The sequence below is a fragment of the Cylas formicarius genome, unplaced genomic scaffold (assembly GCF_029955315.1).
Source record: "Cylas formicarius isolate icCylForm1 unplaced genomic scaffold, icCylForm1.1 PGA_scaffold_6__28_contigs__length_40554024, whole genome shotgun sequence".
Classification (NCBI taxonomy): domain Eukaryota; kingdom Metazoa; phylum Arthropoda; class Insecta; order Coleoptera; family Brentidae; genus Cylas; species Cylas formicarius.
The window spans coordinates 3,168,848-3,196,634 of record NW_026844347.1 but is presented as its reverse complement, the minus strand read 5'-3'; the positions used below and the strand labels follow the sequence as shown (position 1 = coordinate 3,196,634).

Sequence of the window (27,787 nt, the reverse complement as noted above, 5' to 3'; positions counted from 1 at the left end):
TATCACTGAGTAAACTGCTCGTTAAATACTAATTATTTCGGAGGCTCCCTTAATCTAAAGGATTTTAGAGCGGCGCACATGGGGGTGACATAAGACAACGGCATTATAGGGGATTAATTAAAAAATTAAACGGAAATTAACGCATCAACAAATTTATTCGTTTTTTTTTACAAAACTTCTGGATTCCTGCTGAGTCGAAATTGCTGACTTTTTGCCAGTCATCCTGTTGGCTTCTTCAGAGCTCGACTGAAACAGTTTCAGTCAAGCTCTGAAGAAGCCAACAGGATGATTTGCGAAACGTCAGCAATTTCAACTCAGAAAAAACCGACGCAGAAGGACTCCAGTAGTTTTGTAAAAAGTATTACAGTAGCCTATGGAAGTTTCTTTGAAAAATTTATTCGTATTCGAATGCGAACAAGCAATATAAACCAATAAGTCAAAATTATTATGTACTACTTAAAACAATTAATTTCTCGAAAACTATAAAAGATAGATAGATAGATAGATTTTTATTTGACTGATTTACAATATATACACTGTTTACAGCACGTCTAAGTAGAAAAGAAAAAAAAAATATACAATTATATAGATATGTATACACACATATATATATACATACACATAAAGGAATAAAAAAAAGAAGAATCGGGTAATCAGCTAATATCTTTTATCTTCTGTCTGTATTCCTCTCCTGAGTAAAAACACTGCTTCGAAAAAAAAAATTATTTTGATGTTAAAATTTTTAAATAGCAAGTTTGTGACTTTTTTGGAACTTCCTAGTTCGAAGCAAATTTGAGGAGGAACTAGGGTATTTATGATTATCTGAGTGAACCGACAACATATTTTTTGAGTTATGAATTTCTAAAACCATGTGACACATATATACCGATGGCAGGGGCGTAACCCCAAGATTCTGAAACAGCGGTTGACAATGGTCTGTATATCCTGCGTTGGATATAATTCTAATCGCTCTTTTTTCTATAACGGCATATGACAATAATTGAATGAAGAAGCGCATACTAGCTCGAGACTAGGTAATCCTTTCCGATTAAATTTTTCAATCGTCGTAACAAAAAGTTGACACTTGAGAGGCGGTTTAGTAAATAAGCAATATGACCCTTCCTATCATCCAGGACCACACGCAACAACTCCGCAGATCTTCCTTCCGAAATATTTACATTTGTTGAAAACACTAACGAGTCAGTTTTATCCTCATTTAATTTTAGGCGATTCACTCTAAACCACATATTGGCATGTTCTTTAGCCAACTGTGTTTCCCCTTTAAGAATTTCAACATTTGTGTTTGATGTGTTAAATGGAGAGTCATCTGCAAAATTAACCACAGCCACAGGGTTCATATGGCCAAACAGATCATTAATATAAACTAAAAACAATAATGGGCCCATAATGGAACCCTGTGGAACTCCATGCATTACATTTCGTAAACTTGACATTTTATTACTGCATAAAATTGCTTGCTTTCTATTAGGGAGATAAGAGGATAATACCTCTAGCGCCAACCAACCAAACCGTAAAATTCCAGTTTCTCCATTTGACTGACTGGTAAAGTCAAAGGCCTTGGAGAGGTCAGATAGCATTAAAGTGCTATGCCCATCCCCATGAAGGCCCTCAAGTATGCCAGCGACTATACGTAATAATGCTTGGGTTGTAGAGCTCCCCTTTCTAAATCGAAACTGGTTTGGATTTATCAAATTATTTGACTCAAAATAATAAGTTAGTTGAGAATATATAATTTTTTCTAAAACTTTGGAAACTATTGGTATAATTAATACGGGTCGGTAATTATTAGGATAAGACATTTCACCTTTCTTATAGATTGGCACATCTTTAGACATTTTAAAAATCTCCGGATATACTCCAGTGATATACATGTGAGTTAATGGTAAAACTATTACATTTCAGCATTCTTTAATAATCCTACTGTTCAAACAATAAATAAAGGTCTAATGCTTTTGAATTATTCAAAGACATTATTATCTGCCCGACCTCATGTTAAGAAACCAGGGAAAATTTGAATGAGCATTTAGGTTTAATCAAGTTATGCATCAACTCAGATGGCCTAGCAGGAGTTGCTTGTGCTACACCTCTCGGTGTTAATTAATAGCCAAGAATCTTTGCTCTTATTTTTGGATAACCGTAAATAGTTTGTATAAGCCAGTTTTTTGGAATTTGTTGTTTCATTTTGATACTCACTTTTGTATTTTTTATATATAAAAAAGTCATCTGGATTCTTTGTAATTTCTGCTATTCTACGAATTTTTGATAATTTATCTCGCATGGAAAATATACTAAAACAACCAAAGTATCAAATAACATATTATTATTAAGTTTTTTGGAGAAGCGGTGTACAGTATGAATGAATTCCAACGAATTACAGATGAATTCCGAAGAATTCTAGAGAAATTCCAAAGAATTCCGCTAAGAATTACTGCTGAATTAAGGGAACGTGTTCGAACATTTTCAGAAACAAATGTCAACTTCCGAGTGACTACACGCAATTGGTTATACTTGGAGTTGTTGAATGGATCTCTTTATAGGCTATCAACCTTGCCTTGAGCAGATTGGATTATGACTGCTTTTATCTCCGCTAGAGGGCGTTTTGCGACATCACGACAAATAATTTTTTTTTTAGAGAACGAAATAATAACATGACAAATTTACCAAACGTCGTCTAAAGGAAGTGAACTGAATATAATAAAAAAAATATTAAGTTAACATCTCAAGCAAAAAAAAAATAGTTCGCGTATTCGTGGCATAAATTATTCAGTTCCTCTTAGGCAAGGAAACGTGTATACATTTGTCATGGTTGGGCAGCCAATAGACAAGAAATTCCAGCTCCAGCCCGAGGCGAGTGGCCCAGGTCAAGGCTACTATACAGAGAGGAGAGTGAAGTAACAACCGACGACATTAACAACAACGCGTTGTGCAATACTGGTTTCAAGTTCGAAATTTAGAACATCTGACGCCGATTTTACTATACCGATGAATTAATATATGAATATATTTACATTTTTCATTTCAATTACAATAATTAATACAAAATCTTATTATGCAAACCTTTAACCTTTAGGTTTAAATAAATAAGCAATTAAAAATGTTTCAGAAATTTTGTATTACAAACAAAATGTCTTATTTTAAAATACTACTGCAAAATAGCTTGTGTAAGAGCGTAATGAAATGTAAATCTTCAGTATCATGAATCAGTAGACAGGGTGGACAACTTCGTAATCGTAAAGTTCAGAGACAGATGACAGTTTTCCGTATTTCCGTTTTTATGACCTACAAAACTCAAATCGTTCCTAAGTAAGGGTGACAATATATTGCATACAATAGAAAGACGAACCTCGTGAATGAAAGGAATTATACATGATTACAATTATAGAGATGGAGAGTTAATTGAAATGTTAGTTGAACTGAGGTGACTTTTACTTGATGAAAATCCATTTATCAAAATAAATAAGAACTAAAAGTTCAGATTTTCACGAAATTATATATTATGACATGACAATTGTTTCGACAACACCGTGTCTTTATCAATGTTCATTTGATAAAGACACGATATTGTCGAAACAATTGTCATGTCATAATATATAATTTCGTGAAAATCTGAACTTTTAGTTCTTATTTATTTTGAAATGTTAGTTATTGTAATATCAAGTAAATAAAAACATACATAGAACTTGAAATAATATGAAAATACATAAATTGTAATAAATGTTATCATTTAAAAAACCTACTATCTTCAATACTACTTCATTTGCAAACTTTAGTCATGTTTCTAGTAGTCTATTTCAATAACATGTTCTTAGCACTCTATTTTACAAGGTTGAACATCCCTCATTTTAAAAATGATATTATGCCTTGATACAAACCCTATACAAATTTTATGGGGTAGAATTTATATTGATATGGCGGAAGTACCGTTATACTTGGCTTTGATACGATTTCATCAACAACAAATTTTATACACAGAGGTTTATTCAAATTTAGTAGTTCCTTTTCAACATATCTTTAAGAAATTGCTTCTTATTTAATTAAGGCCATGAATGATGTTTTTTTTTTTTGCAATAAGACGTGGGTATTTTTTCGTTTTTTTTTCATTAATATTTGCATATTCAAGAACGAACTTTATAAACCACTACCGGAAAGTAAATATAATTCTAATTTTAAACAATAAGACGATGTTAAGCCTTAAATAATGAATTTCATTCATACCACACGAGATAGAAAAGGTACCTGACCTCGATTTTCTATCAAATGACGCTGTTTACTATCATTCGGAGCATTAAGAGAAATTCAACGATTATTGAATATAAATACATTTATTATAAAGTTAAAAAAAAAAAGTTTAATAGTGCCAAAAAAATGCGTGTGAACATTAAACTCGTATAATTGATTTATCAAAATGTGTATCAATTAATAAATCAATGTATTAATATGTGTTCAATACTTTATGCACAAGGAGGTAAAACAATGTATTTTAAGTAGTTTAAGGTTTAGGTCATGGCCTTGGGTCTTAGCATTATTCGCTATTCTCGTGGAAGTACGAGAGGAAAAAAATTTTTTGTTCAATAATTTTCCAACTACGTAACACTTTCCTACTTTCCTGAGTTTATATCAGCAGACCTTTTCTAGTATTAGCACCGATGTTTACGTCATATTTCAAAAACCTTCAACGCCATAACGCGTTCCGAAGATCAAGCGTATTAATCTTTCTGTATCGGAGTTCGTTCCGTGATCATTTTTAATCTCGTTTCATCAGATTTTGAAATCCTCCTCAAAGCTGTCTTTTTTAATTTGGCCCCGGAAAATTAATAACTCCGCTAGGAGGGAATCCCGTTTTCGTTTTCTATTTCTGCGAACTAAATTATTAGACTCTCCGTGTTGCGCCTGTCGGGATGTAGGAGGAGAAATGATACGGCGATGTAATATCCGGATAGAAATGATGGAAATTAAATAAATAACGGCGGAACTTCCAATACGGCGCGATACCTTTCCAACTTTCTAGTTGATATTAGTGTTCGTCATTTTATAGACGCAGAATAATTATGAGAAAAAAAAGACGGCTTTAAATTTGACTCTCTCCATCGAGTAAGAGCGGAAGCTCAAATTTCCGATTTTGGTTAAAAGCTTTAAATGGAAAATCTACAAACACATTCTTTTTGAACTTTTTTGAAATTCTCATTTTCTTTAGTTTTTAAGTCAGATGCTTAACAGGTATTTTGCACAAATATCAGTATCCGTGAACCGACAAAAAAGTAAAAGAACTCCTAAAAAAGAACTAATAGAACTAACTTGGCTAGGATGTCATCAAGTTGCCACAAATACAGCAGATTATAATTCTTTTCAATCGTGAGTGACATGATGTTGGTAGTTTGTGGATCAGTCTGCTGTTAGAAATGTACTTCTCTAAAAAAGAAAAACGAGATGGGATAACGATATCAGAAACAAATACTGTTTAAAGTATTGGAATGAAAATTATCTGCGGATCTGATTAATTCGAATTTATAAAATCGCTCAAATATAATATCGGAGATTCTCCAAACCATTCTTCTCTGTATTCGTCTTAACATTCGGTACTATTTTAGTCTAACCATCCTAATCATGTCTTGTTATTATTTAAAAATGTGACAAGAGCACTGACAGGTTGTCTTCATTAGTAAAGTTAATTTTTTTCGACATAAGGACATTTTCTTTCATATGGATATATGAAAATATAAGGGTAATTTGACGTATATCAATAAAAAATATTCAAAGCGAAAACGAAACACGTTGAATGGAAGCATCCTTTTTTGTGTAAAACGCAAAAAAAACCGTCTGACACACGATTTGCGCGTATTTTATGAATGTCACGATGGGGAAATCCACTCTTGAAATTTTGGTGGTACCTCATTTGAAAAGTTATTAAAGCCGCTTGATAATAAGTGGAAAAAGTGCCTGTAATGTTGGACAGTCATTTTTAAGTAGTTACTCTAAAAGGAATTAACGACTATATTGACTACATAATATTAGTAAACCATAATTCTAGGGATGGTAAAATTTGTTTACGTTTACGCTACGTATTTGGCTCTTTTTTACTTCTGAAATGAAAATAGTTTTAAATTGCTTTCTTTCGTTTTCGCTGGGACGCACTGTATAACTCTATCAACCACAAATGCTTTCTTCGCTGGCTGTTCCTTGAACTCGGCATTCATTACTACATAATAAACTTAAACGTAAATACACTTAAAACTTGGTACAGCTCACGTTTTCAGGTATTAAACTCGACAACGGTGCTATCATAATATTAATAGTGAACTGCGTATGGAATATACAGGTATTGTTTATATTACAATGCTGCGATAGACATGTGTCGTCTATTAGCTATTCGACAGCCTCTAGAGAAAGGCAGCGTTAACCACATAAGCGGCGACGCGCGTCTTAAAAATGTAAATGAATGGAAAATATGAACATTTCGTCTATCGAAAGTCCATACTGACACGTAACGTATGTTTTTTTAATGATCTACTCGAAGCACTTATTAAAAAAATTCCTATAGACGCAAGTAACCTTCCGTTATTACTGCCTCACTCAGCGAAATTATGTAGAAATGAGGTTAGGCAAGTCGTTGACAAAATGCCTAAAAACCGACCCTAGTATAATTAAAGCTTTAACTCCACTCCAGTATAAATTATGAATGAAAATCCATTCGCCTCCCCACACTTTCAGTAAGAATCTGTTTTACGACGTGGAAGGGATAGGAGTAGTTCCATAAACAACTTAAAACCATTGTTGCCTTTAGAAAATTCTATCAGCGAAGTTTAAACAACAACCACTTTTCCGTAATCTTAAAAATAACAAAACTATCATCTTCATCGAAAGCAAAATCAACGTTAATAAAATGATTTTGTCGACTAAAAAAATAATAAAAAAATATTATCTAGCCTCGAGCTACTATGCTCCTTTTCATTCCATTTTGGTATATACTGTGGAAAAACTTAACAGACTGCATACAAATTTTTCATATGCAACGCGGGATATAGACTACTGTCAACTTCTGTTTCAGAAACTTAGGGTTATGCCACGGCCATCGGTATACATCTATTACACAATTTTAGAAATTCATAAAAAAAAATCTGTTACCTCTCCACTCAGATAATCATGAATATCTCATTTCCTTCTCAAATTTCCTTTGAACTAGGAAGTTTAAATACACCAAAAGCGTGCAAAATACTCTTGGCCTAAGCTTAAATAAACTAATTCCAAATCAGGTCACAAATTTCGCTTTTAAAAGATTAAAGCCAAAATAAAACTATTTTTTAAGGAACATGGTTTTTTGTTCTTTTGAAGACTATAAAATAAGTGATAATAAATAAATGATTCTTGGATAATGGTCACTATTTGATTTCATGCCTGTTTTTTTTGTATGTTATGTGTTACGTTTTTATATCTATTTATTGCAAGTTTTATCTTACCGTATAGATTTTTTGTACTTGGAAGTGCTTTAAATCTACTTTGTATGTTAACACAGTCAAATAAAGAATTTATCTCTCATATAAATTCATACTAGAAGTAAACAATAGAGCTGCCCTCTTGCGAAGGATATACCATTTGATTGGATTGCATAACTATCCAACATCCACATATACAAATTACAGTTATTACAAAATACAGTTTTATTTTTACATATTTCTTAGAAAGGAGCGGGTCTTTAATATATTTACAATGAGATGAGCAAGATGTTTTACCTACTTGAATCCAAATTTTTGAAAGTGTTGATAAAAACTCCACGGTACATCGGGCGGTGGTAAATTGTTTCCAATGTTGTTGCGAATTTAAATAGTTGAAAAGTAGATCAGAGGCTACAAAGCTTGAGTAAAAATTCATGTAGTGGGAACCGACTGCAATGTTGAAATCAAATAATCTGAGATTTTCACCAGATATGATATATAGGAATTAAAATCAAACCTCGAGGTAGTGTAATAGTACTTTCCTCTTTTGCTGATACGAAAATATAATTTTAAAAGTTTAGGACTTGCCTTACCAACCAAAAGCAAATATATTTCAGATAAACTTTCACCTAGTATAGTCGATAATATTTAAAAAAGTAAATTGCGAAGAAAATGTATATCGAACGTTCATTAATCACAATTATTCCTAAATGATTAAAATTATTGCGTCACCCCACATTGATGTTTCCAGATCCATTCATATTCACGAGTTCCATTCCATACGGGGAAAGTTCTCCGATTCTGTTTTTTAATTACATAAAAATTCATGGAATTCCTTGGCACAGGTAAATGAAGAATGTAAAGGAAATAATAAACGCTGACGTAAAAAGCGAACCACGGGGACGAAATTTTAATTTAGAGTAAAATTTTCCATTGCGTAAAATCAAAAATCTATATCTACAAAAAGTATCAGCATGGATCTGGTCATATATTTTACAAGTTTTTTGCTCTTTTTAATGTTGCGATTTGATTTTTTACTAAGTTTTGCGTTGCGCAGAGATGTCACGTATATTTTAAATTAATAAATAGATAATTATCAATAACGCTATAATTTTATATTATAACAGCACAAACTTGAAGCAGTTTAAAAATACAACGTACAGGAAAAATGTGATTTCCAAATCCTATCTACTCGTCAATCTCCATCTAAATTCGTGTTTAAATAATAAATCCCATTCTTTTGATCAAATACCTACTATGGGGTCATATCTCTTTCTTTTTTCAAATAAACCACTAAGCAAACTGCGACTTTTCTTATGAATCGCCGCACTGATAGCAGGGTCGTTCATGATAGGCGTGATATTTATGATGCTCTAAAATGAAAAGCGGTGATAACCGAGCACCCTTACGTGGTGTCTCAGCTACGTTTTGCATAACAATTTTTTTTTTATATATGTTCGTCTCTTAAAGACAGATTATATATATATATATATATATATATATATATATATATATATATATATATATATATATATATATATATATATATATATATATATATATATACATATATATATATTAGTTTTAAAGATAAATTGTATTATTTATTTATTATTATAAATTTATTACTAAATTAACTTCAGATAACTAAAAATGAAAAGGAATTATTCTTTGATAGTTAGAAAAAGGGAAATGTAACAGCACAGCTCGCTTTGAATAAACATAACAAAATATATTATTATGAAATCTTAATTTCGTTATTAAGTACTAATTAAACCCAAAGTTAAACTCGGTTTTACACGAAACCGTTAAATCTATCCATTCGATTTCCCTCCCAGAAAATGTGAGCTAATTTCGATTTTTGTTTCATCATCTTGGTCTTTAATAACTCAACATTTTAAAACCATCATTAACGAAAATCGCCCACATAAAATAGCTTACAAGCCAGTTAAACACTAATACGACAAATTTATGACCACCTGAATGACATAATTGGATTTAGAAAATGGACTGCTAACGCGTAGAAGGAAGACATTTCGCGGTTCTAAATGATATCAAAAAGTCAGGGAACGGCAATGCCTATTATTACAGCCAAACAATCTCATTCGGACCGAGCAAAATTAACAGACTGTGGCGAGGCGAGCACCGACCACTGCGAGATTATAATAGATAAATCTCTGTTCCGCCTATGACTTCAATACATAACCTAGGGTCTTTGTACCTTCCCGTAGATCAAGCTTCGGTACGTTTATTTCAAGGTTAGGCGCTATGAGTTCAATGATAGACTTTGTTGGAGACCGGGGAAGGAACACGTTTTTTTTTTTCGTTTTCGTTCCTCGCTTCAAGAGTTTATAATAAGTGAGTCTTGTTTTCTGTACGTGAACGTACCAGCGTAATCATGTTATTGTAGGTAAGCCATGTTGCCAGCTTTCAGCAGTAGTAATTTTCTTTAAAAGCACTGGGATACCGCCTGACAAGATTTTCTGTTAATACTTATTATTTTTACATCTTGAACGGTTGCTTTAAAAAATTGCTATTTTTTTATAGTCTATTATTATGCAAAAAATAATTATACAAATTAAGTTCGCAACTATTAGCAATGCTCGCTAACATAAAACAAATGCATATCGAGTTTCTTAGTAAATCAATATTTCTGATTATGTTTGTAAATTTCCCGAAAACCAAATCATCCTCGTATTATCAACATATTTCTTTTTTTTAAGCTCGCCGCGTGCGACTCTGATTAAAATCAGGAAAACATTGTTTAATGTTCATCCTTCACATCGAAAACAAATTAATTGAGTCATTATTTTCTGAATACACTCTGGCACATACTATGATGATGATGCCAAAAGTATAAAATAAAATAATTACACGTTGCCAATATTTTTTTACCCCCCACTCTAAAATACTTTGACATTTCGTCAGTTCTGGCTGTTACGTCACGCATCACACAGTGACTATATTCGTTCTTTTTTTCAAAAAAAGGTATCCAAGAACTGATGGCCAACATGATGATAAACTTTTTTAGACACTCGTTTACTAACACTCTCTCCGTTGGGTTCCGTTCGTGTCAAAAGTGTCGTTTATTAATTTTGTTGCATAATATACTATAAATAACTAGTAAAATTAATGTTTTTTTTTATGTTTGACAATTAGTATAATCTAGGTCAAGAACTTCGACGATTGCAAGGATTGCAGGTTCTGTGAATTTTATTTCAAAATCTCCCCCCTCAAGCGAATATTGTGTTGAAAATGTGTAAAACATTAGAGGGAAAAAACTAAAGGATACGTTCTTCTGATTTATTCGGACTATTCGGATTTGTTGAATTCGTCATCTCCATTCGCACGAAATAATTCTTTGCTATTAGCGATATTGCACATATATGTGAAAAGATAATTTGTACTCGTACTTATTTTGTTATACCTTGAATAGAGGTATTTATGTTTCGTATTATAGGAAATTTCCCGAACACAATTTGTATCGGCGCGGCCCCCTACTCGAATTTTTAATATTGGTAGTAATTGGAGTGTTCAACGGGAAAAACATATTTCTACACTCAACAGAGCAAAATCAACTTACATTTCAATCATTTTGAGAAAACTTTTTTATTTATGAAAATGTTTAATTTGAAAAAAATATAACGTATATAAAATCGAGTTCAAGACATGTAATTCGATTTTGCTCTATTTAGTTTACAAAATCGGGGTCTCGTGTAAAAACCATCCGATTCCCATCACCGAGTTCATAAATATAACTTTCTTCGTTAGCAAAATGTATTTTGAGTTATTTCATTTCGATTTTTTCTCTTTCTACTGAACTAAAGAGCAAATTCAAAAAAACTGATGTAAAATATAAGACAGTTGAGATATTTGACGTAAATATTCACTAATTAATTAACTAATTACATAAATTACGAAAATAATTAATAATATGAGAAATATAAATGTTCTGCCGGAACACGTGTGCCAAGCCGGTCCTCACAATTTCACTACTGAGGTTCAAATCATATTACCGAAAACACTTCCTTATGCGTGGTAAAAAGAGAACAATTTGTTTATTCAGGGTACTCAGGGGAGAGCAAGAATTCGAAATTTTTCATTCGAAAAATGAACGACAACATAATGGCCGCCATATCAGATCGTATTTTTCTTATTTCTTCTGTGAAAGCGCATTAATAAAATTGAACCCCGCGTTGTGCCGCTGTAGCGGCGCTCTTAACGATATTAAATGTATTTAATTCAAATGAAGGACTTTATCAAAAGATTACTCTCGTGCGCCGCCGTTGCAAAAAGTATAGATGTGCTTTCTCGTATTCCGTGTGATCCATAGATATATCAAGGTAGACGGGGGATTGCGAGGGCGTAATAATATGGTCCGGAGGAGCCTGACGGGGAGCGCTAAACGACTTTTCGTTGCCCCCTTCTAGCCTGAAAGTTTTTACCGGGTCTTAACTAATTCATAGGGACAGTATTGGTATATCGATAAAGGCTAAATTTACGATGAACACTAAATTAGAAAGTTCAGTTTAAAGCTTGCAAAAAATGTCTTTTCGCCGTTCTAAAATTTCTATTAAGTTTAGGGAGTACACTTCCATTTATACAAATGTTCGAAGTATACTATGTCAAATACCTAGAAAAAAAGTTTTACTATATTTACGTTCTATAAAATTAGTATTAGATTTTACTTACGATGTTTCTGTTTTCTTTAAGCTCCATAAAAACGATAACCCTTTTCAATAATGCCTACTTAAAAAAGTCTGTTACGAAAGGTTCGTACACTCTATATGTTTTATGAAAAATCCATAAGAATTGACATTGAAACAGGCCAAGTTCCGTACTGCGAACCCAAAGTTTCCAACTACGTCACCGTCCATAACTAGCTTTTGATTCTTTGTTTTTTCCATTGTTTCTTCTATCTCATTGTAGAACTGTTCGTCTGCCACTGGGACACCCTGAACAATGTTTATGTATAAATCGATCTATATTGACTGGGGGCTGTATTCATAGCGGTTAGTGGTCGATGATGCCTTAAATATTATTAATTATTAATGATGTAGCATGAGCCTAAAGTGTCTATTATGGAGCAGTTTGTTTTTGTTGTACTTCCGATATGGGACCATCGGGCATCACTTCTTTCACTTTTCACTTTCACATTTTTTCACTGCCTTGGACTACAAGTAAGTCTCGGAATTTGTCTTTGCCATCCGTATTCTATTCGTATATCATATGTACAAGAATAATGATATCAGGTTCTTCTTTTTATTTAGTTATTTATATTTCGGGTGCAAGTATTAAAAGCATGATAAGGAACAAAATAAATAAAGGTAGATAGATACAAAAGCAGAATATTAGTATATTATGCAACAATTTTGATAAACACCATTTTAGTTAGGAGTTTGTTTTGGCACCAGCGGAGCATATAACAGATTCTTAATTACCGTTGTGAGTATAAACTTAAATTTAACAACGGAGACACATTTAAATCCAATTGATTATTAACTAACAGATTCGATTATCTCCGTAGCTTCCAACAAATTCAGTTTTTTGCTTTTGGATTCATTATGTAAAATATCAAAATTATCGTCAAACATGTGAATTTAAATGAATGGGATAGTTTTATTTTGATACGCTCTTTTATGTTCGTTAATGCGTTTCTTAAATGTTCTACCTGTTTGTCGTATATAAATTTTGGGATATGATCCACATTTCAACTTGTACACTCCGAATTTTTGAGATTTTCGTGATTTAGTTTTATTGATTTTGAAAAATTTCCCTATGGTGTGTTTTAAATGCAATCTTCAGACCAAATTACGATGGATGTTTAAAAAATTTCTTGCTAGGTTTCATAAATTTTGGGTTCGATGTTTAATATGGAATAGATACAGTTCAGAGTTATTTGAAACTGTTTTTCAGTCGCAATCTTATCTATCTCAAAGAGGGGTCGTAAACATTGGTAAAGTCTATTTGTTTTATAATATTTAATTTTTTTCAAAACATTCTGCGAAATATAAGTATTTATCCACAGACAAGTTAAGTATTAACTATTAGATGAGACATACCATTCTGGCATATGGCAATATTAAACGTGTGCGTTTCTGAAGTACCCTAATTAAAAAAAAACTTTTTGTTGCCCAGAGAGAGTCATAAATATGAAATATGTAATATATTATTATCACTGAGTAAATACTTTACCCTAAAAATAAAGTCAGATAAAATCAGACTAAAATATGTTATTTAAACTAAACTTCCAAGAGTTTGGCAACGTCATTCAGCATCCTTCGTATACAAACATTTCATGTTCCCAACTTTAATTTTTAAAATCTCCGCGTCTCGCTCATCGTGTGACTTATGATTAGAAGGGGCCTCGAAGAAATAATCCTATATGGGTTTTTTATCAAAGCACTCCGACTTTTTCATTTACGTGTGCTCCAACCGAAATACTTTTCTCATTTAAAATATTTCTTTTTGTGGATTCCGAATTACTGTGATTAATGTTTTGCTTGTTTGTGAGCGCAGGTGTCAGGACATTACTTTATCTACCAACTCCAAGTGTCGATTTTTGTAATAACTTTTGGATAAAGTGGTTTACATAAAAATGTCATACTGAATAACAATTGTTTGCTGCTTTATTCTTGTGGCAGTTTAGTATACTTTGTTGTTTAGGTAAAACACTGAAAGCTGATTTAAATTTATCACCCCACAAGCCTCCCTAGCCCAATAGGTATTTACAAAAATTTTTCACGAAAACCCAAAAATCAAAATTAACTTTCGACACTGTGTTGAGTCGTATTAAATCATCATATTTTGCCATCAGGAATTTGGGGTTGCATCTCCGCAGCTTTCAGAGACTCTGTTCCAAAATAGCACATCAAAAATGAAGAGCTAATTGCTTGACATATTATTGCATAACAACTAGGTTCTAAATTACTTAATGTTTTTTTTGCTTTTGCTTCAGACCCGATTAGATCAAAATTAATAGTTTCAGTAGCATTCGAATAAATCTAGTGTAGGTACGTTAAGTATTGTTCATTAGTTCATACCTGCTATTATTTAAACACTGTAAATCCAGCAAATTAGGATAAATGTATCATTTTATCCTCCTTCAATATTGTTTAGCCCACTCATTCAATCAATTTATTATTTAATGCAATATTTCGTAAGGGCCTTTTTTAAATGAGGCGCTATCGAAAGAATATCGAGACTTCTGCCAGTTCAAGTTTGAATTTAAACAGATAATCGAACTAACCAAAGCCAAATATGTTGTTTAATGAAATAATCAAACTCAAGCGTGGATATTAAGTGCTAGTAAATATTTGTCAAACATCGAAATTCCCGCGCTTTTTATGGGGTCGTAGTTGTTTGCGGCGGAGGGCTATTTTATTCACATCACGGGCATACACTTTACGATCCATCGTTCCCTCCGTCGAACAAAAAAAACTTGGAACTTTAAGAGCCTCGCGACATTATGCGAATACAGGCTACTAAAACCCTAACCTCTTGCACACAAACATATTTTACTGTGCCTTAAACATTACAAAGTGGCCGTTTTCGAACATTATCGTGAAAAAAGGTATAAAGATTACTGCCCTATACGAAGCACCGGTAAAAAAGGCATTCTATTTCCGCGTAGCATAGGTATCTCACATCGACTACACAACTGTTGAGTATGTACAGGATATTTTAAATTGAGATTTCCGACATGGTAAGAGTTTACTTTGAAAGTTAAAAATATTCAAATACGTTCAAATTGCAACTAAATTTCATCTTTCGTTTGTTGTTTTTCTCCAATAAGTGATTTTTTCTTAAAGACATTACATTTGTACAGCTCAAAATAACTAGATTTATGGCCTTTTTATGGCATGCTATTTATATTTTCAAATAGTGACATGTAAATAACATTTCGCTTATGAAATAAAAATCTCATTTTAAATCCGTATAACTTTTGTTTGCAAAACTGGAATACCATGTGCTAAGAAGAAAATACTAAAATCAAAAAAATTAGTTTTTCTAAAATACTTTTTGTAAGATTCAGGTACTTTCATTTTAGAAGCTGTAGAGCAATGTGATTGTAAATACAAAAACTTTTATTCCGTTTGACCGACACTGACATCTTTAATGACTTAAAAGTTACCAATACAATTGGAAAAGTGACCAACCTTTTATTTCCGAAATTTTGGCTCCGCGTGTATTGTGTTTGTAATAAAATTTCAACATATCTAGTCCATTTTTAACATATGTACATTATCGTGTCATTTATATAGAAACAAAAAACCGATCAATCAATAAGATGTGTCGAACAACTCAGGGAAAAACAGGACAGATTAAACTCAAAAAGTTTTAATTTATATACATTTTCCAACATTTCCAATAAACTCGTAAAAAATAAGACAAAAAATCGGAAATGTCACTTATTTTACCATATTTATAGAAAATAATTTGTTCGACAAGTATACAATCAGTATCATTTATACGATTCCTCAATTTTGAGCTCCAATTGCTCAAAGATTCGAATTAAATCATCAAATCAGCAGCATACTAAAATGCCTAATTATCAGGATCACGGTTAGGTTTTGGTGTCTACCCACTCCACAGAAAATAATTACCATTAGAATGTCTATCGGAAGCCACAGTTCATAATATCCTCGAACAAAGTTGAAGTCGTCCTGAAAAGAACCACTGTCACTTTACACTCCGACCATTACAAAACCAAATTTTGAACAAATCAAAGATCGCAACAGGACGAATTATCGACTCGATAGTCTCGCGACGTTTCGCGACTGAGTGAACCATTCTCAAGAAAAATACCAAACACACACAAGAGACACGACGTCATAAATTCACTGTGGGATCTTTAAATTGTTGAGAAGCAGATGTGTAACGGCCGTTAAAACTTACGTTGCGAACGTTTACATTGGAACTCAACATAAACGTCAAATAAAATGCGAGTGTCCGGTAAAGGAAGATCGGTGAACGTCCGAAATTTTATACAAGACAGGTCTTCGCGGGACGCATAAAAGTCTTACTACGTACGTACGATCACCGATAGACTAAAGACACAACAATGAACGGGTTACGAGACGGCCAAGTGAACTAACTGCCTTCGTAATAAAAAGGCGTTTTGTTTTTGTTTGTGGAGTACAGTCGAACGTGCGGCGCTGTCAGCTTGTGGCGGAACTCCGAAGACAAGGAAAGAGATCGCTTCTTCACTACTTGTTGCTTCCGTGTCTTACTGATCTTGAATTTAACGCCCAAAAAAAACCTTCTATTTATCTCGTCATTGGGGATCTGCTTCATTCTTCCACTGTGAACATCGAAATCAAAGGAGCAAACCTAATGGCTGCAGTAGATCTAGCAGATCCGAACCGATTGTAGTGCACAAGAGCTGAACAATAAACAAACAAATGACACAAGGATTGAAACAGGACCCGGTTACTCCTTACCACTGTTTTTATGTTTACGAGTTGTTCGAAAGCAAGTTGCGTTTCTAGATATCCCCAGCCGTAATTAGTATCATCTGTTTAGTTACGTTATGATCCGTTTAGTTTCCTATACCACTTCAAGTGGTATTCGTAGTACTGCATGATCAATTGGCTCCTCCAAAAATAAGACGCTTTTGTATAACAAACTTCATGTTATATATCATTCGTTGCCATGCAGTTTTCCGATTTGGTACCGCTCAAACTTAGGTACAGCGTGTTAGTGTTGGCGACTATGGCAGTAATTGTCACGCTAATCTGAAAAATGTTTTTTAGCGCAGTTGTTGAACCATTTTTCAAAAAGCTTTAGCACCAGTAGTAGCATTAACACGGGTATTCGCGGACAAAACAAACGTCCATTGCAGTCGCGTCTTTAAAAATCTTCAAAATACTATATCAGCTTGAAAATATCGGGTGAAGTTGGGGAAACATTCGGGGCACTATAATAATATAATTTACAATAGTAATCATATAGAAAAAGTTCTTAAATCGTTAACCAAAGAATCGCATATAGGTATTCTTTTTGTACTTCCTCAAATTTTAGTTCTTCGAAACTGATGAAACTTCGCCTAACATTTTGTGTGATAGGGAGCCACATACGCTAATCCAAAAACAAGATTAACTAGAGCCCATAACGTCGGATTTATGTTATAATGGAGATTAGGAATAAGGATGATTACGCCATGTTTCTTGATTAGAGATGTATTTTGGAGATGCCCGGGATGTTTGGGATGTGTCTGAATGTACTGACGCGGTGTCCTAAAATTTGATCAATGGTACTCAGAATCTGTAAAAAAATATCAAACAAACTTATAGACAAATGTTGTTTGCAATTATTTATACTTTTAAAATATTATATCTCTATACGGAACGTTTGTATTCCGACATTTTTATGACAAGATAACGGCGAAACATGACAAAACAAAACACAATCGACCACTAAATTTCCTGTCGTTTGGTTTTTTTTTTCAAAATCATGCCTAGTAAATAAGTTATTAAACACAATTTTTTTAAATTTGTTTAATGTCTAGAACAGAAACAAATTTTATTAAAAACATTTAGACATTTGCTGGGACAAGAAACTCACGTGCTAAAGTCACCCTGTACATATAACACAGAAGTATAACCTAATATTTTAAAGGAAATTACTGAATGTATTCCCGTGGACAATTTGTTGGGAATTATAGTTACAAATTTGTATACATATGAAAAATCATTTCTGTCACCAAACCAAAATGCTTCGAACTTAATTTTGGATATATGTTTTTTGCATTTTACAAAAATTATACTGATTCGCCTACTATGAAAAGTAAGGGGGTTGTCTTTGGTTTCTTTGTATTGCAAATTTTAATATTTTTTCAAGTGACATGCTTGACTTGAAAATTTTTAATTTCAATATAATGGCCAGTTGGCCATCTATAACAAAAAGAAGCATTAAAATTCTAAAAGAAGAAAACATATACGCTACGGTCAAGCCCTTTAAATAAAAAACGAGAATCGCTGGCTGGAAACCAGAATATCTAGAAAATCTACCAGAGCCGAGCACGAATTCAAGCGATAGGAGCTATTACGGCATTCTTTAAGGTTTCCCTCTCACGATTCTCTATGCGGCGTTGTCACTTTTCATACAGCTTTCAAAAAATATTTAACTTGCAGTAAAGAGGATCCAAGTTTGAAACATAGTTGAAAAAATAAAAATAAATAAGTACCATGCGTTCAATTTATCTTAATAACATTTTAATTGGCTGTAACTTTTTTGTTTTTAGAGATAAAGTGACGTATAAAACAAAACATTATCAATTTTCTGACTTATAAACCTACATCATATATTTTTTTAATGGAACATTCTGTATATTATATATGTGTTTAATAGAATAGAATGTAACACACTTTATATTTTTGTCCACTCGTTTTTGACAAATGGCAAAAATATAATTTCAAGTAGTGCCCTGACAACATTGATCGTGGAATTATTGTCCAAGTCATTATTGTTAAAATAATTTTTCGCGAATTTAGCACCCATGAAAGGAGTGATATGCTTCAACTATTCCTTTTGAATAATAAGTACAACCGCAGCTCGTCATCAATATATTAGACTTCATCCAGAGGGCCGAACTCCTTTAAAACAGATATTTCCGAGCCTGGCAAAGAAATTTGCAGAAAACAGTCTCTTATTAAATGCTAAAAAGATATGCCGGAATCATACTGTTTTAAATAAATAAAATAAGGCAAACATATTAGGATTCTATGAAGCACATTCAGTTTCCTCTATTACTAGAGTATATGAAGTATTTCTCGGGGATCAATCCACTCCGTTTTGAAAGCATATTTTCAAAGGAGGATGCAGTTTCGTTTGAATTTTTTAAATAGACATATAATGAGAATAATAATTTTTTGGGAAACATTCTATGGACTGATGAAAGTTGGTTCACTACAAGAAAGGGCTGAAATAGACAAAATACGCGATATTTATAGATCAAAAGTTAACTGGAGATCATTATTTGCAACTCTTAGATCACCAAATATAGAAGATTTACCATCAAATATATCAGCGCTGATTATATGATAGCAAGAGAGCAAGTTAAAAAATTTCTTAACATGGATAGCCAAGCCCCAACTTAACTTTAATGAATTTTTTCTTTTGGGGACACATAAAAAATCACGTGCACAGAACTCCTTGTAATAATGCTGCGGAACTTCGGTAAAGGATTTCAGAGGCATTCAATCAGTTTAGAGACAATCCGGAAACATTAGTAAATGCAAGACATCATACAATTAGAGTGTATGAGAAATGTACGTACAGCAGTGTTTAGAGTAGTTAAAAAAATATTTTAGTGTGTCTTGTCATTTTTAGTGTTTTTGCTCTACTTTAATTTGTAAATAATCATTGTTGTTGCAATCAGTCAAGGCACCCTTTGAAATTATATAAAAATTTCCTATTTTTGGTGAGTTGTCAAAAACGAGTGGATTAAAATACATCATTGTAATCGGAATAAGATATTCCATTAAACACATATAAATATATAGGGTGTTCCATTTAAAAAAATATGATGTAAGCTTATATGTCAGAAAATTGTTAGTGTTTTATTTTATACGTTAATTGAAAAAAAAACTTGGCTACTAACCCCACATTCTGTTTTTTTGTTTACCCTTATATCTCTAAAAACAAAAAAGTTACAGCCAATTAAAATGTTATCAAGATAAATTGAACGCATGGTATACATGATCACTACATAGTTAAATGCGGCACCTCTATTTACTAAAAAGACGCCCAGATTTTTTAACTTTTCCCCTTTCGAGCATAAGACGCTACAGCTGTGTTTTAGAGAATTATTTAATGTCCAGTTACAAATTTTTTAAAAAACATACATTTCAACCCTGCTTCCAACTAAGATTAACAGAAATGTCTGACGAAACAAAAATAATACCTTTTTTTACGCAGTCGCTTATATATATCTACTTATATACATCTAATTAACAGGGTTCTGGTAATGATCTCATATTATTCATTGGTATTTATTTGACACCAACCATTGCGTTTACATGCAGTTTCGGTTAATTGAATCCATTATCGTTGCATTGAGGTCCACGGTATTCAAGATTTAGGATTTTAAAATATCTTCAAGGCTGTAGAACTTTCGAAATGTAGTGAATAACTTCCTTATTGTAAACCGATCATTTTTCGACTTCTGCGAAAAAAATTACGTGTGATTTAAAAGTGGAATACTATCCGGATGATAATAATGAGAAGAGAAATGTGAATGTAAGACTAATGTAATGATTTTATAAATATAATTGTAAAATGTTTTTAATGAATACTGAATCTTATTTCCGACAGGTCAGAGACCATTTAAAGAAAATTCAAACAAGTAAATTGAACTAAATAAGTAAATTTTACAAAAATAAACCCTATTCAAAAAAGATATATAAAACAGAAAACTAAAACTAATATTAACAAGACCAAAACAGAGATGGAAGACTGAAGAACGTAAGTTGATATCTAGCAACTGTACGAGGAACGTGAGACGATATTTGATTCAGAACATGTTGAGGAGTTTATGGAGAAACTGTAAGTTACGGCGCAAAGTCGAGGGCAACCTAGTGAAGATTGAGGGTCTAAATATCACATACTTAAGAATCGCCTTTGGACGCACTAAGGGGACCAGATGATTGAACCAAAATCCAGAATAAATATCAGTATATGCCTCTTTTGAAAATTTTGTGATAACTACATTTTTCTTCAGCAACAGTTTAGGCTATAGGAATAAGATATCATAATTCAGCTTCACTAACGTATTTAGCTACCATTTTACTTTAATTTTATTAAAAGTCATACTATTGTAGTTTTTTTAAAGAAAAAACGCGCACTTGCGGTGTCCCTAAAAATTACATTTTGCGCATAAAACAGGTTTGATGTACAATACAACGAAGTCAAGCTTTAGTTCAATTCATTGTTTAGGAGTCCCAGCTACGGTTAGAGAAAAATTGAAATATCCGCCCACGATCACTCTCCACTTTACTTTCATAGATAAGTACGTCAAAAAGTGTGAACAAAATTAACTCAAATAAAAATTAGCTTTCAAGAGCTCAGCGAAATAAATTAATAAGTGTACGAATCCCGTTTATCTCAATCTCGCACAGTATAGGCGGAAAATCGGATCGTCGCATAAATCGAGGATTCACACATGCCAATATTGATTTAGATAACAATGTCGCATGTCTCGTAAGAACGCCGGTTTCTCGGCGGATTGCAACCACGTGAAAGCGTTGCATTGTCATTACCTGCATTCCCACACCGTACGAACGTTCTAATTAAAAATAATTCGTTCTCTTGACGCGCACACAATAGCGTGACGTAGCAGGATATGCACTGCTTAGCATCTCTTCATTAAATCGACTCTCCAAGTACCGGAATCTTGCGATACCAGTCAGTGGCATGCAGAAACGTATTTTTTGCAAAGTCGGACCCGAACGTTTATAAAATATTAGACATCAACTTCTGACATTCGGACAAAATTCCTTGACTTTTCGATTGCACCAATATTAGCCGTGCCAAACTGCCAATTTATTTTCTCAAGCCTGGTAGACACTAATCATGTATTTCTGCATGTTGCATAAAAAGAGGCAAATAAAATTAGCAGTGCTTTTTTACAAGCAAAACATTGTTTTCATAAAAAAATTGTATATAGTTACTTATGAAAAATGTAGGTATCCCGGTTGTAGATATTTCTACCACTTATTTTGTTTAGCTGCTTTCACATTTCTTCTTCGTCTTTAAGTGCCGCGTCCTCCCAGAACATTGGCGATCAGTCGCGTGATCTTCACTTAGTGTGGTGGTGCTTACTCCATACCACTGACGAAGATTTCTGAGTCAAGACTTTCTTCGGCGACCAGGACTACCCCTCTCTATCTATTTTTCCATGCATGATTATATGAAGCAATTCATATTTTTTATTTCTCATCACGTGGGCAAAATACTCCAGTTTTCTTCTTTGAATGGTGTTAAGTACCTCTTTTTCTTTGTGCATTATGCCGCAGAAACGCTTGATTCGTCGCTCTGTCCACGTATGATATCTTCAACATTCTCCGATAAGCCCACATTTCGAAAGCCTTAATCTTCTTACACATTGTTTCAGTGAGGGTTCATGCTTGCATAATCTTGAATATGCTGAAGACGTAGCAACGTAATAAGTGGATTCTGAAGGGAATTCTTAAGACTCTGTTGGTTAACACATTTAGCATTTTCTTAAAAAATGTTCTTGCTTATTCTATTCTGTTTTTGATTTATTGAGTTGAGTGCCAGTTTTCATTCACCCAGCACCCCAAATACTTGTATGTTTGTATATTTAGTGGCCTTGACGGTGAAATTTACAGTTGCTACTTTGGACTGTCACATGACACCAAATCGAACATTTTTCCTAAATTAATGCAAATAAAAGCAAGTAGTGAACACGAAAGAACAGAAGTGAATCTGACGAATTTACCAGTTCAATAGACCTAAAATAGGCATGGTTCGTTTCAAGCACGTACTCATCTACCTAATGCAATTATTCGTTAACGTTTACTGTCTTTTCACCTTGTCGCTTCTCACCTTCAAGAAATATGACCCTAGAGCACGCCACTGCGCGAGCGTTCTCACAGTAAATACATCGCGTCGTTTATTTTCCAGTTTACAGCCGACTGAAGAGTTGCTGAACTCGCTTGCAGTGTGCGTGCGTCTAACAATTTTCATTTGCAACACTTTGGCGCTCAAATTAAACGAGCAATTGTATTAATAGCGATCAACGCCCTCTAGCGCCAAACTGGAATAAACTACACGGAAATTGTTTATACTAAACTTTAATTATGTACTTTATATAGTTCATAGCTTTAGTAGTAAGCAGCGCTGATTATTTAAATTGAGACGTACTGGCATTGTAAAGTAGAACAAAGTAAGAAGTAATAAACTCGGGAAAAAATTATTACTGTTTTTGAAGGACACTTCCCAAAGGAATGTTTCAAAAAATAACCCTTACAATAATAAAATCAATCCATGAAGGTTAAATAGTTGACTAAATAAAATTACGTTGATTAGCAAACAGAAGGACTTTATGGGCAGCTAAACTTTCATATGTTGCATTTTCAGAACCTCCTTCTTCTTACGGTTCCTATTCCTATCGGAGGTTGGAAAAAATTATCACTATTACAACTTTATTTACTATGGCTCTGAACAATTCTGTCGAGCTACCATCTACCAATCTCTTACATTTTTTTAACCAGGAAGTTCTCCTACGCCCTACACTTCTTTTTCTGTTGATCTTTCCTTGGATGGTAAGCCTCTTCAACTCATATCTTTCGTCTTTCATTATATGACCGAGATATTCCAATTTTCTTCCTTTTCTAGTTTTTATTAGTTCATTTTATATTCCCGTTCTTGACAGCACATCCTCGTATGTCACTCTCTCAGTCCATGATATTTTCCACATTCTCCTAAAGCACCAAATTTCAAATGCTTTCAATGTATTTGATATTGTTTTGTTTTATAGTCCATGCCTCCATACCATACAACAACACGGAGAAAACATAGCTACGTAGCATTCCAACTCTCAAATTTAAGTTGAAGTCTCATGATGATGACAGCATAGAAACATTTTCATTTTTTAATTACTCCTGTTTGTTAGTTATTTTCAGTATTCAATTCAGTTTTTGTGTTAGAGATTATCGTAAGTCTGTGAAACAGTCTACCAATGACAATGTGTCGTCAGCATATGGCTTGTTGTTCATAATTTCCCCGTTAATGGTCATTCCAGCATCCTGTCCCATCAGAGCTTCCAGGCATATGGCTTAGCTATGCAAATTAAATAGAAGGGGAGACAGAACACAGCCATGGCCAACGCCTCGGCAGATCTTAATTTCTTCTGTCAATATGACCCTTGTTGTCTGATTTCAATATAGTTTAGTCATTATGTTAATATTTCGACTATCAATGTTCTCTCACTTCACATCAAGAGAATTATTTCAAATATTTTTGGTTCAATATAAAGCAAAACGTATAATTCCATCGATAGTATACTTAAATCTATCTCAATTTTCCAATAGATAGGGTTTTAGAACTTTTCCATAGAATTTATTAAGAGTTCTATGCTAAAATGAGGCCAATTTGTGAAAAAAGAAGACGAAACCTTTAGTGTCATCGAAATATCCACTGGCGTTGTTTACAATTTCTACATTACCACGTTGAATTACCTAAACCACTCAACAGCAATTAAGTTTTTGCAAAGGTGTTTTTATAATCGTTTATTTGTGTACTATAAGAATAATGGAGCTTTCAAAAACGTGTTACAATTAAGAAGGCACCCGGTCTAAAATACCAGAAATAACCCTCAAAAGATTTTTAATGAATACTCGATTTTATACAAAATATAAAATATCTTTTGAAATATCGACACTCACCCGATTTTGATTCTAAAAAATCTAACATTCTCCCGTTTACGGTTGATGGCAAAGTTCTGACTAAGATTGTTTTGGCATTGTTATTCGGTTGAAAAAACTGTGCTTTAATTGCTTTGCTCTACTCCCTACTCTAAAATACCCAGTTATGCACGAATGCTCTTTCGCACTATGTCTTATATATTTCATTGATCAATTTGTCGTACATTGGAAATAGTTTCAGCGATACGTCCGTCATCTGAACTAATGTCGCAATGCACAAACATCTATCCCTTTCCCTTTAGCCCGCGTTCCGACCCGTCCATTATTTACCTGCCTCTATTTTCCTTTTTTTTTTATCTATTTCCCGCTATTTCAATTTCCGCACGAAACAAACTGCGCGACCCCCATTATTAGCTATTTATTCGCGTTTGGTCCATTACGCCAGGAAACTATATACGATCCAGTCGATCTAAACGGAGCGCAGTTGTTGTCGTCCCGGTCCTTTATGAGTACTGTTAACATCATTAATTTCGTTTGTCCGTTCATTATGTCCGATATGTTTCAGGTTAATTACGCGGAAAAATGTCCTTTTGATCAATAGCTCGTCCATTCCACACGAATACAATGGATTATCTATTCGTTTGGGGGCTGCTCTCCGGTCTACTTATAGGTTAATTATGAATGGCAATTTGTCGGACAATAAAATTCTCATTTTGATTACGATAGGTAGCGCAGTAATATAGTACTAGTTATACTTGTTTAATGAATATCTACCGGTCAGTACCACAAAACTGGTTAGTTGATTCTATAATGGGACTACTACATTAATTGGTCGAATCGTTTTGGTGCTCTCCAAACATACCAAAATTCTGGTACAGTCTCACGTGTTGGAGAAGACTTTCAGAAAATAATAATAATCGTATTATTCAATTAGCTTGCTTTCGTCTTAAAATTGCATATGCATACATGATTAGTTCGTTGTTTGTTATTTGGTTGCGCCTAGCAGAAGAAAACGCAAGCTAAATAAGCCTTCACGTTGGTATAACCGTCTCCTCCTAGCCTCCTTTGTAGAATCTGCATTCCTCCAGTACCATTAGGCTTAGACATTACCCATGACAGCGTAATTTAATTCTAACTTGCTATCTCCTTTAAAAACTTATAATACAGAACAACATGTGCTTTTAATAATAAATACGATAAAATTGTATTAAACGAGCTCGTTAATCAAAAGTTCGGCTCAAATGGATATTCATCTTTTATCGAAGGTGTTAGAAGGTCGTTAATGCATCAGGTCGTACTACTGGAATAAATAGCTGATGTAACTATCCTCTCCTGTACTTTTTCACGACTACAGCCAATCAGAACTTGGGATATGGGCGACAATGTTTCAGCATTGAAACTTGTTGAACTTCTATTTTCTTTATTTGACTTAATTACACAATGTTTCGTACAGACGGATCGCTGTCCGTTATCAAGTGTAAATTGTGATAGATCTGTCCTGAACTTCATATAATTAAGTTAAATAAAGAAACTGGAAGATCAAAGTTGTTTTAATTTCAATAATATCTGGCCTAGTTAAACATGATCGGTATGAGTTCTTTTAGCTGTGTCATTTTTTGGCCGGTATTTTCTCAAAATACGCCCAGATTGCATTAAATTTTCGGAGAAAAACGAATTAAGTGTTAAATAAACGTTTACATAAACTTTATCTCTTTTTTCTGGGATCACCAACCGAGCGCTGGCGCATGTTTTCCGGACCACCTTTTGTGATTGGAAATGAATCTGGAAATATTAATTTAACCATTATTTTTATTATTGGTATCTTAACAAAAACAAAGCAATTTTACAGAATATTTGCATTACATGGTGATTACATTTATTAACGTGGCAAGAGCTCAGAAAGATTAATCTGTGATTGCGAAGTCATGTAAATTTTATTTTTAGGACTTAGCGACTAATATGGACTCAGAAGCACTTCCAGAACACAGCAAATGAATAAAAAAACAGCAAGCAAACGGTAAAATAGACAGGGAGATACGAGCAAAAAAAAGTTAAACAAATGTGACAAATCTGTTTCTTCTGCGATTCAAATACTGAACGCAGCAATTATTTACCCGAAACTTCGCAACTAGCTTTTTTCTCACGCACTCACTCGACATTTCTACCTAATCCGATATTGCATTTGGTTCGCATATTGGTTACTTTTATGTAAGTTGAATACCAACACCGTCTTCTGGATACACGAGTCAAGGTGACGTTAAAACCATTTTACAAATTGCTGTTTTTCTTTCTATTGTTAAGATTATTTACAATAAGGTAATAATTTTCTAGAGATTTTATGATGGCTTTAAAATTTGGATTAAAATTGAAGCAAAAAGTTAGAATTAGTTAAAATCGTTATTTTTGCCAAAAAAATAAAAAAACATATTTTCCTCTTCATATTGCGGATAAGTTATTTATGACGTCAGCCTTAGTTCAATTGAGGCGAAGTCAGCAGTCGAAGTCGTAGCGACGAAAATCAGTTCGTTTCATTTAGGTGTAACATTAGGAACTTTTCTTTGATTCTCTAGCAAAACGAACGCGCATAGGGGCACTTTTAAAAAGGCATGCATATCTATCGGGTATCGCCGCCATGTCGTTTAAATTATTCAATCGAATCAAGTGTTTCGACCCGGGCTAATCTTGGCCTCATGAATACAAATTCCCGAATTAGTATGCGGCACGGGGTATTTGGGGAAGCGCAACCGTGGCATCCGGTTTCTAAACGGCCCGATTCGGAAGTATCCTCGGTCACTACACCCGGCGACGCCGACGGATTGTTTTTAATACTAATGGTTATCGATGTCGGTGCCGTTGTTAGGCAGCAAAGACTATTGCACGAGCGAGTCATCAACTATCTAGTGAATCTGCAGTGGTGCTGTGTATCTACAGGGTTCCCCAAACTCG

At 33.5% G+C, this 27,787-nt stretch overlaps 1 protein-coding gene across 12 annotated transcripts in view; it reads right to left on the bottom strand.

Moving 5' to 3' along the window:
• The window catches only part of LOC132703146 (polypyrimidine tract-binding protein 2), a 569,388-nt gene that overhangs the window by 125,767 nt on the left and 415,834 nt on the right, over positions 1 to 27,787 (bottom strand). Inside the window, exons 1-2 of one of the 12 annotated variants that reach the window (XM_060672256.1) lie at positions 16,350 to 16,426; positions 16,058 to 16,117 (exon numbers count right to left, since the gene is read on the bottom strand). The exons of the other annotated variants lie outside the window; for them this stretch is intronic. Of the exons in view, the coding sequence (XP_060528239.1) occupies positions 16,058 to 16,117; positions 16,350 to 16,379 (90 nt within the window). The 5' untranslated portion in view covers positions 16,380 to 16,426. Of the gene's footprint in view, positions 1 to 16,057; positions 16,118 to 16,349; positions 16,427 to 27,787 lie in introns of those variants that run through there. 12 annotated transcript variants of the gene reach the window in all.